Raw genomic sequence first — 13,887 nt, 5'->3', positions numbered from 1 at the left:
TCACCTTCTGCAGGTGTATTTACCCACTTTGTCACGAAGCTCTTTGGATTTCACACCATAAATGATAGGGTTGAGCATGGGGGGGACAAGGAGATAGATGTTAGCGAAGGTGACATGTACATAGGAAGCAATTCCTTGACCAAACCGCTGTGTCAGGTAAGAAAAGAGGGTGGGAGTATAAGACATCAGAATCACACAGATGTGGGCAGTGCAGGTGTTGAGGGCTTTCTGGTGGTCTTTCTTGGAGGAGATTCTGAGGACAGCCCTGATGATCAGACCATAGGACAGTGCAATGAGAATCAGATCTAACCAGATGACTACAAGTGCTGTCACCAAACCATATGTCCTGTTGACTGTAATGTCCCCACATGACATCTTTGCCACAGCTATGTGCTCACAGTATGTGTGGGGAATAATGTGGTTGGCACAGAATGGCATCCTGCTGAGGAGCAGGGGCAGGGGCAGAATGAAGAGAACAGCTCTTATCAAACCCACAAGACCTAGCTTGGCTATTCATGCATTGGTGAGGATCGTGGCATATCTCAGAGGGTTACATATGGCAACGTAATGATCGAAGGCCATTATCACAAGGACGGCTGACTGCATACCAGAAACTGCATGAATGAAGAACATCTGGGTGAGGCAGCCATTCAGAGTAATGCCTTTCAAATTGAACCAAAATACACAAAGTGCCTTTGGAATGACAGAGGTAGACATGCCGATATCTGTGAGTGCCAGCATGCAGAGCAGCAGGTACATTGGCTTGTGCAGGTTCTGCTCTTTGCCTACAACAAACAGAACCATGGAATTTCCAAACAGGCTGATAATGTAGAATGTAGAGAAAGGGATGGAAATCCAGATATGGGCAGCTTCCAGGCCTGGGATGCCCATTAGAATAAATGGTGAAGGGTCAGAGGGTGTGAGGTTGAAAGCTGCCATGAGGTGGTTGATGCGTCTATCGGGCTCAGAAATGCTCAAGTTGCCTGTGAAGGGAGAGAAGCACAACAAGGGGCGGGGGTTTACACAGTTTATAAGAATTAGTACTTCAATATGTTATAGGTATGAACAATCTAGAAAGGGGTGTGTGCAGTGAGGTGGGAGCATTTACAGATAGGTTATAGTCAAGTCCAGAGAAGTCCTCAGAGAGAACTAATGAAGCTAGGTGAATGGGCAGCATGATGGCATATACACTTGGATGTCAATAACGGCAACATTTATGCCATTGGAGGGAAACATGTGTACTCCTCAAACATCTTTCGAGGTTCTAATTTGTCTATATGAATTCAGTACAGGGACCTGGGCATCACTGTACACAGCTTTGGGAAGTCCTGCTCACAGTGCAAGCATGGCAGAAACTAAGCAAAACATTGGGATCCAGGAGGAATGGGATGGGAAATCATACAGAAAATACAATGCCCTGAGATCAGTCAGTTGATTTTTCACCCTCCTCTGGATTCCTCTATGTAGTACTGGGCACTCTTCTCACACAGGGTATTGCAGAACTAGAGGGGTTAATGGAAGGGCAACAGGGAATGATCAAGTGTCTGGGGAAACTCTCATATAGAGAGAGATTGAGGAGACTGGGATTGTTACCTTACAAAGGAGATGAATAAGAGGGGATATGAGAAAAGTCTATAAATTACTGACTTGTAGAGAGGTTTCAGAGGGATGACTGGTGGAGAGTAGATAGAGAAAGTGTTCTCCCTGTCTGATAATACAAGATCAAGAGGACATTCAATTAAACTGAAATGTGGCAAATTCAAAACAGATAAATAGAATGCTTTTTCCACTCAATGCCTAATTAGATTGAGGAAAACGTTGTCACAAGACATAGTTGGGGCCATGAGCTAAGCAATGATCAGGAAGAGTTGGACATTTACATGGATAGGAGACTATCTAGTTATAATATTTACAACTAAATAAATATTTTGGAAAGGCTATACCCCCATGTTTTTGTGGACACATGCCAATTTCTAGCTATTAGGCATTAGGGGGACACCCTCAGTATGGTCAGGTCATCCTCTCATCTACCCACTACTGGGTTTCTTACAACTTCTTCTGCAACACCAGAAGCTGTCTCTGTTAGAGAGAGGACAGTGGACTAGATGACTAGACTGTAGATCTGATCCATGATGCTATTCCTATGTTGGAAACGATCCAAGTTTCCCCCATGGAAACAGACATTATCCTGCTGGTCTATGACTTTGTGCTCAAAAGAATGGATATGAAGAGCGCAAATGTCTTTGTATTTAGGGCCACAGGCCCGCACCTCTGTTACTTCCTCTCTTTCTTTTGGTGAGACACTTTCTTGCAGGCACCCAGCTTTGCCTGAGACATAATGATGCTGGTCTCTATCATGGGAAGTGCAATGACTCTGAACAAGATTTGGGGGTGTGAAGGGATAATTAGCTAAACATGAGACTCCCAGTGTAACAGTGTGGACAAAATAGCAAATGCAATCCTGGGGTGATAACTGGGGGAATCTCAAGTAGGAGAAGAGAAATTATTTTGCCTTTGTATTTGGTGCCAATGCACCTGGTACTGGAATCCTGTATCCATTCTTGGTGTCCACAGTTCAAGAAGGAGGGTTCATAGCCAAGCCACAAGAATACGGAAAGAATTAAACACCTGCCTTAGAGTGTTAAGGGGAGACTTGGTCACAGTCTCTAAGTACCTACATGGGGAACCAATATTTAATGTGAGCTCTTCAGTCTAGGAGAGGTAGGTCTAACACTATCCAAGGGCTGGAAGTTTAAGTTAGACACATTCTGACTGGAGATAAGGTATACACTTTTCAAATGGTGAGAGTAATTAACCATGGGAAGAATTTTTAAACCAAGATTGGATGTTTCTCTCCAACAATGGGTCTCAGCATTTCCAGACTACTGTATCCCTTTCAGGAGTCTGATTTGTTTTGTGTACTCCAAGTTTCACCTCACCTAAAAACTACTTGTTTACAAAATCAGGCATAAAAATACCCAAGTGAGACAGCATTATTTTACTGCAAAATTGCTTACTTTCTAATTTTTTACCATGTACTTATAAAGTAAATAAATTGGAATACAAATATTTTACTTATATTTCAGTGTACAGTATATAGAGCAGTATAAACAAGTCTGTATGAAATATTAGTTTGTGCTGACTTGGCTACTACTTTTCATGTAGCCTGTTGTAAAATTAGGCAACTATCTAGAGGAGTATACCAACTGCCTGGAAGGCCTCTGTGCACCCCTCCCAGTACATAGAATAATAGAATCATAGAATATTAGGGTTGGAAGGGACCTCAGGAGGTCATCTAGTCCAACCCCCTGCTCAAAGCAGGACCAATCCCCAACTAAAAGCATCCCAGCCAGGGCTTTGTCAAGCCTGACCTTAAAAATATCTAAGGAAGGAGATTCCACCACCTCCCTAGGTAACGTATTCCACTGCTTCACCACCCTCCTAGTGAAAAAGTTTTTCCTAATATCCAGCCTAAACCTCCCCAGCTGGAACTTGAGACCATTACTCCTTGTCCTGTCATCTGCTACCACTGAGAACAATCTAGATCCATCCTCTTTGGAACCCCCTTTCAGGTAATTGAAAGCAGCTATCAAATCCCCCCTCATTCTTCTCTTCTGCAGACTAAATAATCCCAGTCCCCTCAGCCTCTCCTCATAAATCATGTGTTCCAGCCCCCTAGTCACTTTTGTTGCCCTCCGCTGGATGCTTTCCAATTTTTCCACATCCTTCTTGTAGTGTGTGGCCCAAAACTGGACTCGATCTGCTGGCAATGCTCCTACTTATACAGCCCAAAATGCCGTTAACCTTCTTGGCAACAAGGGCACACTGTTGACTCATATCCTGCTTCTCGTCCACTGTAACCCCTAGGTCCTTTTCTGCAGAACTACTGCCTAGCTGCTCGGTCCTAGTCTGTAGCAGTGCATGGTATTCTTCCTTCCTAAGTGTAGGACTCTGCCCTTGTCCTTCTTGAACTTCATCAGATTTCTTTTGGCCCAATCCTCTAATTTGTCTAGGACATGTACCCTTGTTGAGAACCACTGCTCTAAAAGATCTTCTCCAGTTCAAATGTGAATTAAGTCAGGGCAGGTCTCTGGCCTGTGTTATGCAGGAGGTAAGACTACATGATCACAATGGTCCCTTCTGGCCTTGGAATCTACAAACATGTCCTCAGGAGGTAGTTGGAGGCATTTTCCCTGCACGCTCATGCCTGAGCTTACTGAAGGCATTTTTTCTGTTCTTGACAGTGATGAATAGATCCCTATGGGGAGAAATTCTCCTGTAACTGTGGAGCCTTGGAAATGTTACACTACGTGGGTGTTTCACGAAGCTGCAGGATCCCACGACACACTGCATGGATGAATGTTTTAGATGAGGAAAAGAATAAGCTGAACCCATAAAATCTCTGCACTGAGGAATGTGTGTACAAGCATCACTGTGAACGGCTAACAGAGCTGGCTTAGAAATGGCTGCCAGAGTGTCCTGGATTTAACTGTGGGTCCCAGTGGTCCATTGTTTCAGGCATCTGCCAGTGGCTCCTGCACATGGCAGCTGTATTTATCTAGGCCCTCACATGTCCCAGAGTTTCCAACTCTCCTTGTGTAAACTTCTTCGCTTGTGAGTTGTTCCTGTGTAGCAGTCCGCAAAGCTTTATGTGGTGTCTATGGGTGCAACAAGAAAACCAGCACAGGTGCCCTGGTATTTACCACTCGTGTGTGAGCATTATTTTGTTGTGCTCGGAAAGTATCTGAAGGAAACTCCGTTTGTGTGGCGGTTCTGGGACCAGGCATGAAAGAGGGGGATTCCCAAACACATGGGCCTAGATTTTGCTCTCAGGGAGGCCAGTGTCAATTGGAGTGACCCACTGTAGGCGGAATGTGAGAGCAGAATCTGGCCAGTGTATGACCCATTCTTGTTGTGAACCCTCTGGTAACTGATACCTGCCACAGAGGCTTTGGCTTCATTTCTTAAGAGGTCAGTGAAGTTGCTGAATTGGAAAACTTGAGCAAGCCAGAGGAAAAATCACACAGCCCCAAAAAGGAAGCTACTGAGACAGATAGAAGGACACAATGAGAGACAAGGAACTGATCTTAAAAGCAAAGATTTGTCTAAACTCTTTCCAATACATTTATAGTTTCAATTTTACCTGGTAAATCCCTTGATGTTTCTGACACGAAACAGTTCAAGTCTCCTTGATGGTGAATTCCTGCCCAGACGGTTCTTGACTTGAACCGTGGAGCCCTTCCTGAGTCCTCAGCATTAATTTTAATGCAGAAACAGGTTACTCACCAAAATCCCACTCAGCAGAGAGAGGAAATATCCTTACTATGACAGGAAGATTGAGCCCTGAGAATCAGTGTATGAATCTCATGTCTGACACTCAGCGAGCTGGACAGCGTCTTTTATGATTCCCCTGTGCAGTCCCTGCGGACTCTCCAGTTGGCCAGGACTCCCAGACAATTCCCTTGGTTCTGTGAGCAGCGGGAAAAGCAGAAAATAGACCCTGGAGAACTTCGGCTTGAGAGCCTCCCCTGGGACCGAAGAAAATATTCTCTGATAAAAGGGGCTCAGATTGTCAGGGCAAACTGAGTCTTGCAGACTGTTCAACCTAGCAATTGACAATAGGTTCGTTTTTTGTGTGTAGTGTGCTGCCATCTGCGCTTTGGGTGGGAATGCTGCCACAACGGACAGGATCAAAAGCCATTTTCAATTGACTGTAGCAGCATACTGCTGTGTATCACACATCCCCTTGAAATATCCAGCCCATTGGGATCTGAAAAGTCACTGCAACAATGTGGAGGAAAAATGACGTGATCCTGAATTGATGAAAGCTGAAGGGCATGAAAAAGGCTTTCTTCTCCCAGGATTTTAGTATCAAAGCTCTTTGCCAGTATCCCCTTTTGAGGTCTAAAGTGAATATATATCAGGCAGCTCAGACTATGCTAATATTTCAGCTACTCTCTGAATCGGGTAAGCATCAAATTCAATACTGTGTTGATCTTTCAGAAATCAATGCAGAAACGGGTGGTGTTGTTCTGCATCAGAACTAGTACCATGGGATTTCTCCACCCACTCTGTGATTCCTTCACCACTCCCAGGGCCAAAATGACCTGGCGTTCCTCTCACATGGTGTCCCACATTTTAGGAGTGAATAGCTTTGGAGTTTCCCTATTCTGTTGCCCTGGGGCCATTGCACTAGGGTGGTATTTTAGGTAGGTGTGCCCTGATGGGGTGAGAACACAGTGGTAAAGGAATCAAACAACGGCTACATCTGGATCATTTCTTTGGGCTACAGTCCCACCTCCATGCTTGTGTGATGGGTGCCTGGGGGCCTAATTTGGACTCTGGAAGTATGAGTGTGATGGGTTGTCAACCCCGGAGTTCACTCTGGGAGCCGTGGGAACTGCTGTATCTCTCTAACCACTCAGCTGGGCTTCCCCTTGTTCACCCTGCTTTTCTGATGATTCAGACTCTCCAGGCCTTGTTACCACCCAACACCACAGCAGATGACACCACACACTGTCTCATTAAGATCACCAGTCTTTTTAAGATCTTAAGCTTAGTATGCATTTGTCATGGGTTGGACCGGCTGGGATGTCACCTGGTGTGCTGAGATAACACTGAGTCAGCCTATTCTGTCAGCCTGGGCCCTTTCTTACCTGGTCTTGCTGGGCCAGGCTCACTAGCCTCTTCCAGCCAAGCACACAGATAGGGTTACACCCAGCTGCACAGAGAGACAGAGATCTGCTCTGGGAAGGCTCAGTTTATGGTACTTGCTACAGCACCCAGATGTCCACCTCCCTTGGGGTACACACCCAAAATAATATTAAATTTGCCTCTTCCCTCAATATGGACGAGAATATGCACGACTTCTCAACCCCCCCATTAGAAATCACATACACTGGGTTATATTATAAACCAGTAATACATTTATTAACTATAACAGGTGTTTTTAGTAAACAAAGCAGGCAAACAAAGCTTAATATACTTTAAAAACAGGTTACAAAATATAAATTCTCACCCTAAATGTTATTTTAGGCAGGTTGCAAAGTTTTGGGGGTTCAAAATTCCAGTTATATTCCTTTTCAGACTGGACCCCTTGCCTTCCCTTCAGGTGGCTCTTGCAGTCTTTCTTCTTGGGCAGACAGCCGTGGAGGGGAGGAGCCCTGTTTGCTTTCCTCCCGACCCTTAAATAGGATTTACAAAGGTGGGAATCCTTTGTCTCCCAGGGAGGTGGTGGAATCTCCATCTTTAAAGATTTTTAAGGCCCAGCATTGACTCTGCTGTGGGGGGATCAACCAGCAGAAAGTTTGAGCTGCTGAGAAGGCCACCCTCTTACCAAAAGTTATGCCCTCTTAGGAGTCTGTTTCCAGGCATGACCGGCTCTGTACAGACCAGGGAGTGGAGTCCTGAAGGGAACGTCTCACAACAGGGCCCTATGGACAGTGGGCTGGAGTGAAGAATTAAGTCTATCTTAATCATAACAGAGAAACCAGTCACTTTCTGACAGTGGGGAGGGGAGAACTTTCACTGCATGCAAGAGAGCGGTATGATTGAAAGAGAAGAATGAGCCTGCAGAAGAGAAGAATGAGGAGGGATTTGATAGCTGCTTTCAACTACCTGAAAGGGGGTTCCAAAGAGGATGGCTCTAGACTGTTCTCAATGGTAGCAGATGACAGAACGAGGAGTAATGGTCTCAAGTTGCAGTGGGGGAGGTTTAGATTGGATATTAGGAAAAACTTTTTCACTAAGAGGGTGGTGAAACACTGGAATGCGTTACCTAGGGAGGAGGTAGAATCTCCTTCCTTAGAGGTTTTTAAGGTCAGGCTTGACAAAGCCCTGGCTGGGATGATTTAACTGGGAATCGGTCCTGCTTCGAGCAGGGGGTTGGACTAGATGACCTTCTGGGGTCCCTTCCAACCCTGATATTCTATGATTCTATGATTCTATGATTCTATGATTGCTCAGAGCTCCAGTATGAAACTGGAGAAAAAGACTGTTGAGAGTTTGTGGGTTAAGTTTAGAAGCAAGAGTAACAAGGGTGATGTCGTGCTGGGCATCTGCTATAGGTCACCAGACCAGGAGGAGGAGGTAGAGGAAGTTTTCTTCGGACAACTAGCAGAAGTTTCCAAATCACAGACCCTGTTTCTCATGAGGGACTTCAATCACGCTGACATCTGCTGGAAGAGCAATACAGACAATCCAGGAAGTTTTGGAGGGTGTTCTGGACAATTTCCTGGTACAAGTGCTGGAGAAACCAACTAAGTAAGTCAAGCACCTCTTGACATGCTGCTTACAAACAGGAAGAATTGGTAGGGGAAGTAGAAGTGAGTTGTAACTTGGGCAACTTGCTAGCAAAAATACTGTGGAATACATGGAGCAGGTCCTCAAGGAAACCATTTTGAAACACTTGGAGGAGAGGAAGGTGATCAAGAACAGTCAATGTGGATTCACCAAAGGCAAGTCATGCTTGACCAACATGATTGCCTTCTATGATGAGATAAAGGGCTCTGTGGATATGGGGAAAGCAGTGGACGTGATATATCTTTGAATTTAGTAACACTTTTGATATAGTCTCCCAGAGTATTCTTGCCAGCAAGTTAAAGTATTGGCTGGATGAATGGACTATAGAGTGGATAGAAAGCTGTCTAGATCATCGGGGTCAACAGGTAGTGATTCATGGATCAATGTCTAATTGGCAGCCAGTGTCAGCATAGTGCCCAGAAGTCATTCCTGGGGCCATTTTTGTTCAACATCTTCATTAATGATCTGGATGATGGGATGGATTGCACCCTCAGCAAGTCTGCAGATGACACTAAGCTGAGAGGAGAGGTAGATATGCTGGAGGGCAGAGATAGGGTCCAGAGTGACCTAGACAAATTAAAGGATTGGGCCAAAAGAAATTTGATGAGGTTCAATGAGCACAAGTGCAGAGTCCTGCAATTAGGATGGAAGAATTCCATGAACTGCTACAGGCTGGGGACCGACACGCTAAACGGCTGTTCTGCAGAAAAGGGCCCAGGGAATACAGTGGACGCAAAGCTGGATATTAGTCAAGAGTGTGCCATCATTGCCGAGAAGGCTAATGATGTACTGGGTTGTATTAGTAGCAGCATTGCCAACAGATCAAGGGAAGTGATTAATCCCCTCTACTCGGCACTAGTGAGGCCATACCTGGAGTATTGTGCCAGTTTTGGGGCCCCCACTCCACAAGGGATATGGACAAATAGGAGAGAGTCCAGCAGAGGGCAACAAAAATGATTAGGGGGCTGGGGCACATGACTTACGAGGAGAGGCTGAGGGGACAGTGCTTATTTAGTCTGCAGAAGAGAAGAGTGAGGGGGGATTTGATAGCAGCCATCAACTACCTGAAGGGGGGCTCCAAAGAGGATGGAGCTCAGCTGTTCTCAGTGGTAGCAGATAACAAAACAAGGAGCAATGGTCTCAAATTGCGGTGGGGGAGGTCTAGGTTAGATATTAGGAAACACTATTTCTCTAGGAGGGTGGTGAAGCACTGGAATGCATTACCTAAGGAGCTGGTTTCCATCCTTAGAGGTATTTAAGGCCTAACCTGACAAAGTCCTGGCTAGGATGATTTAGTTGGAGTTGGTCCTGCTTTGAGCAGGTGTTTGGACTGGACTGAGGTGTCTTCCAACTCCAAACTTCTATGAATCTATGCTCCCATCTCTGGTAGTCCCTGTCATGGCTGCCACTTGCTGTAGCTGCTCCCCGCTCCCTGGGCTGTGGGGCCTCCAGTGCTCCTGGGCTCCAGATAGTCCTTTCCCACCTTACATGGTAGTAGCACAGCCAGGTCTCGTCCCTTTACAACAGGTCTCCCCCCTCAGATCGTGCACAGTTCATCTGTTGGCTCCTGCCCTCTCTTTTTCTCTGGCAGTCTTCCTATTCACCCTTTCCTCTGGCTTCCCTCTGAGGGTCAATTCACCTATGGGCAGGGAGACACCACAGATAGGTGTCTCTGGGACATAAGAAAAGTTCACAGTCTGATCCTCACACATCCCAATCCCCAGTGGTGATAGAGTATTACTAAAAGTTGGAGGGCCACAAGGCCCTGTCCCCTCCGTGTTCCTGTCCCTAACCCTCCTTTTCCCCTCAATACCCCTCATCGGCCAAGTTGGAAACCAGATCTGTGTTGGAGGGCCTGGGCCTCTGGGGGTGGGGATGGGGGCCAAAGCAGCCTCCAACACATGTCCCTGCCCCTGGAAAGCCCTGTTCAGAGATGATGGAAGGTGTCCGGTTCCCCAGAGATGCCCGCATGGATCTTACACTGACCCGCCTCTGGCTTCCGACCTGGCCTGGACGTAGGACCTCAGTGGCTGAAGAGTGGTAAGAGCTGCCTGGGGTTGGCAGCTTTGGGGAGCTGTGGACCCTCCATCTGCCCGAGGCGGGGGGGGGGGCAGGGGGCAAGGCTATGGGCATGGGGCTTCTCTTGTCCCCCCCCCATCCCCACAGCTGCCCAGGGTCCTGGGCTGCTTTCACCTGGCCTGGGCTCCACCTTCTGGCCTGCCCAGGGGCATAACCTCAGAGTGAAGAGGAAGGGCAGAGGTTCAGACATGTGGCAAAAAGCATATTGACCAAACCCGTCCACTCTCAAAAGTGGGAGAGTCATGGTCCCTTCTCTGCAACCCCCACCCCACCATCTGGTGCTCCAGAAAAAGTCTCCAGCCTGCTCTGCAGTGATACCGCAGGTAAGATACCTGCTCTGGCAATGGCCACACGCCCTCGGGCTCTAGGTGGCAGGAACCTTCTCCCCAGCATCTGCCCTTCCATCAGATTCATGCCCTTCTGAGTCCAGCCTTCAAAGCTCTCCTGTTGAGCAACCTCTCCCTGTGATGGTCCCTGTGCATATAAGCTCCTTACCTTGCTCTTCCCAGATGCTCTTTGTTCTCAGCTCCCCTGTTACTTGTGTTGCGGCTAGCATCCACTATCCTAGCTCTGGCCCTGCAGCTCCCTGCTATACTTTGCCCTGGCTCCCACGCTGCCCCAAATCCTGGCTCTGGTCTGCTACTGCTCCCCACCTCTGCCTTCTTCATCAGTGCTGCTGCTCTGCCTCAGTCCCAGCTCTGCCTTCTGGGCTGTTTTTCTGGACCCTCTGGTCTGGGGATGACAGATTTCTACTACATTCATAGCCCAATATCACTTAAAAACTAACCTGATAATAGCCCAATGCACTTCTTTCAGCAAAGGGTTTTTTTTTTTTAATTAACACATTCATGTATACATCAAGTAACAAATGCAAACTTTAATTAGATACCTAGTACAGATTTGATATTTATTTAAAAAAAAAACTACAAGGCACAGCAGGACTTTGTCCACATTAGCAACAAAGCTATGCAATGACAATCAAATTCCAAAGCCCCCTACTGGTACTTTTATCCCGGTTGAGGACTGATAAATGTTTAAAACATTACAATAGCCCAAAAGGAGCCCACAATGTATGTAGTACAAAAACAACAATAAAATTATTATGGTATTTATTTCTAATGGCATTCAGTGTTGGGAGTCAAAGTTCAAATTTTGTCTTGAAAAGAAATGATGGCTTTGCGTTTGCCGATGGTTCACTGGCCTCATATTGAGGACAACCATGCTGAGCAGTTTTATATTGAAACTGAAAAACACATGGGTGCCACTGGGGACAAAGACTTTATTGAACTTTGCTTGTTTGCTCTTTAGTTGCTGTCCCTACCTTTTAGCAACACTGCAGTTGAAAGACTGTTTTCTCAGATGAACCAGAAAAAAAACATGTGTTTGAGAACTTCAACCCAAAACTGCTCAACTTGGTTGTCCTGAGTATGAGGCCAGTGAACCATCGACAAAACTCTCCACTGCTACTCCAGTTGTCCAAGGTGTTCACAAACCAATGGTAAAAATGAGATATTAGCCAATCTAGCTCGTGCAGGGCTGAGTGCAGTAGAAGGACTTAGTACTGCAAGCAATTCAGTCACCTAGATGTTTGGTGATAATCCCTGTTTCACAAACTCCAACATGAAATTTCGACACCTACTCTTGATGTCTTTGACAATGGAAAAGGTTAGTGTGTGTTTTGAAAGTTCCAGCTGAAAGCAACTAAAAAATTGCCTGCACAAAGTGGTAAGTAATGTGACTCAAAGGCAATATCATAGTTTAACACATCAGTCTGGTTCAAAAACACAGTTTCACACCTCTCATCAACAAGTTCTAGAAGAATGTCCTCAGTTCCCACAGTAAATTTTGCTCACTGGATCGCTGTATATATGATTTTAAAAGTTCAGCATTGTAGCTTCTTACTTTGTCTTTGGTGATCTAACAGTCTGGTTCATCAGTGTAGCTTCACTTTGTCGAACTGATCAAGAACCCTGTTCAGAGAGGGACTAATGGAAACCCACCCTACGTCAGAAAGTTGCAATATCTTCTGGTAGTCTGGTAGTCACAGAAAGGCCAAGTGATGGGGTGAGTGTGTGGGGGCTGGTGGGTGACAATGAAAGCAGTCAGGTGATGGTCAGAGAGAGGGAACTCAACAATGAAGAGAGCAGTGCTTAGTGATGGAGGGATAAGATGTTAGATGTGAGGAGCTTCTCAGACTCTGAACTTCCATAATGCTGAGCTCAGACAAACTGGGGCAGAGCACCCTTGATTAGTGAAGAGATATCCTTTCCCCTCTTATCACACAGCTTTAAAGTCAGTGGCCCCCGGCAATCAACTTCTGCAGGTGTATTTGCCCACTTTGTCACGGAACTCTTTGGTTTTGACCCCATAAATGATAGGGTTGAGCATGGCGGGCACAAGGAGATAGAAGTTAGCGAAGGTGACGTGTACATGGGAAGCAAGTCCTTGACCAAACCTTTGTGTCAGGTAGGAGAAGAGACAGGGAATATAAGACATTAGAATAATACAGATGTGAGCGGTGCAGGTGTTAAGGGCTTTCTGGTGGTCTTTCTTGGAGGAGATTCTGAGGACAGCCCTGATGATCAGACCGTAGGACAGCACAATGAGCACCAGGTCTAATCAGATGACTACAAGAGCTGTCACCAAACCATATGTCCCTGTTGACTGTGATATCCCCACATGACATCTTTGCCACAGCTATGTGCTCACAGTATGTGTGGGGGATAATGTGGTTGCCACAGAATGGCATCCTGCTGAGGAGCAGGGGCATGGGCGCAATAAAGAGAACAGCTCTTATCAAACCCACAAGACCTAGCTTATCTATTCATGCATTGGTGAGTATGGTGGCGTATCTTAGAGGGTTGCATATGGCAACATAGCGATCAAAGGCCATTGTCACAAGTATGGATGGGTGCAACACAGTAACCATGTGAAGGAAGAACATCTGGGTGAGGCAGCCACCCACAGTAATGCCTTTCAAATTAAACTAAAATATACAAAGTGCCTTTGGAATGACAGAGGTAGACATGCCGATATCTGTGAGTGCCAGCATGCAGAGCAGCAGGTACATTGGCTTGTGCAGGGTCTGCTCTTTTCCTACAACAAACAGAACCATACAATTTCCAAACAGGCTGATAATGTAGAACATAGAGAAAGGGATGGAAATCCAGATGTGAGCAGCTTCCAGGCCTGGGATGCCCATTAGGATAAATGGGGAAGGGTCAGAGGGGGTGAGGTTGAAACCTGCCATGAGGTGGCTGAGGCGTTGACCAGGTTCAGAAATGATCAAGGTGCCTGTGAAGGGAGAGAAGCAGAGTGAGGGGGGTTACACATCTGACAACAAATTGTATGGTAAATATTTTATAGTTATTAATAATCTAGAAATGGGGGTGAACAGTGAGGTGGGGACATTTGCTTATGGCACCAGATTATTTAGGTCATATTCAAGGAAAGAGAAGTCCTCAGAGGGAGATATCTAAGCCAGGTGAATGGGTGGCATGATGACCG

The 13,887-nt window shown here is 46.1% G+C and overlaps 1 protein-coding gene and 1 pseudogene across 1 annotated transcript; both read right to left on the bottom strand.

The window, feature by feature from the left end:
• On the bottom strand, positions 1–1,489 carry LOC140895055 (olfactory receptor 52P1). Its single transcript, XM_073304248.2, is given in 2 exon segments — positions 1–983; positions 1,444–1,489. A coding segment is annotated over 1 exon segment (939 nt). The 5' UTR covers positions 940–983; positions 1,444–1,489.
• An 11,201-nt stretch (positions 1,490–12,690) lies between these two features.
• LOC140905596 (olfactory receptor 52D1-like) lies at positions 12,691–13,630 on the bottom strand (annotated as a pseudogene).
• Between the last annotated feature and the right edge of the window lie 257 nt (positions 13,631–13,887).

Source organism: Lepidochelys kempii, chromosome 1 (assembly GCF_965140285.1).
Source record: "Lepidochelys kempii isolate rLepKem1 chromosome 1, rLepKem1.hap1, whole genome shotgun sequence".
Classification (NCBI taxonomy): domain Eukaryota; kingdom Metazoa; phylum Chordata; order Testudines; family Cheloniidae; genus Lepidochelys; species Lepidochelys kempii.
Note: the sequence above shows the minus strand (reverse complement) of the source record. Positions and strands in the feature narration are given on the sequence as shown.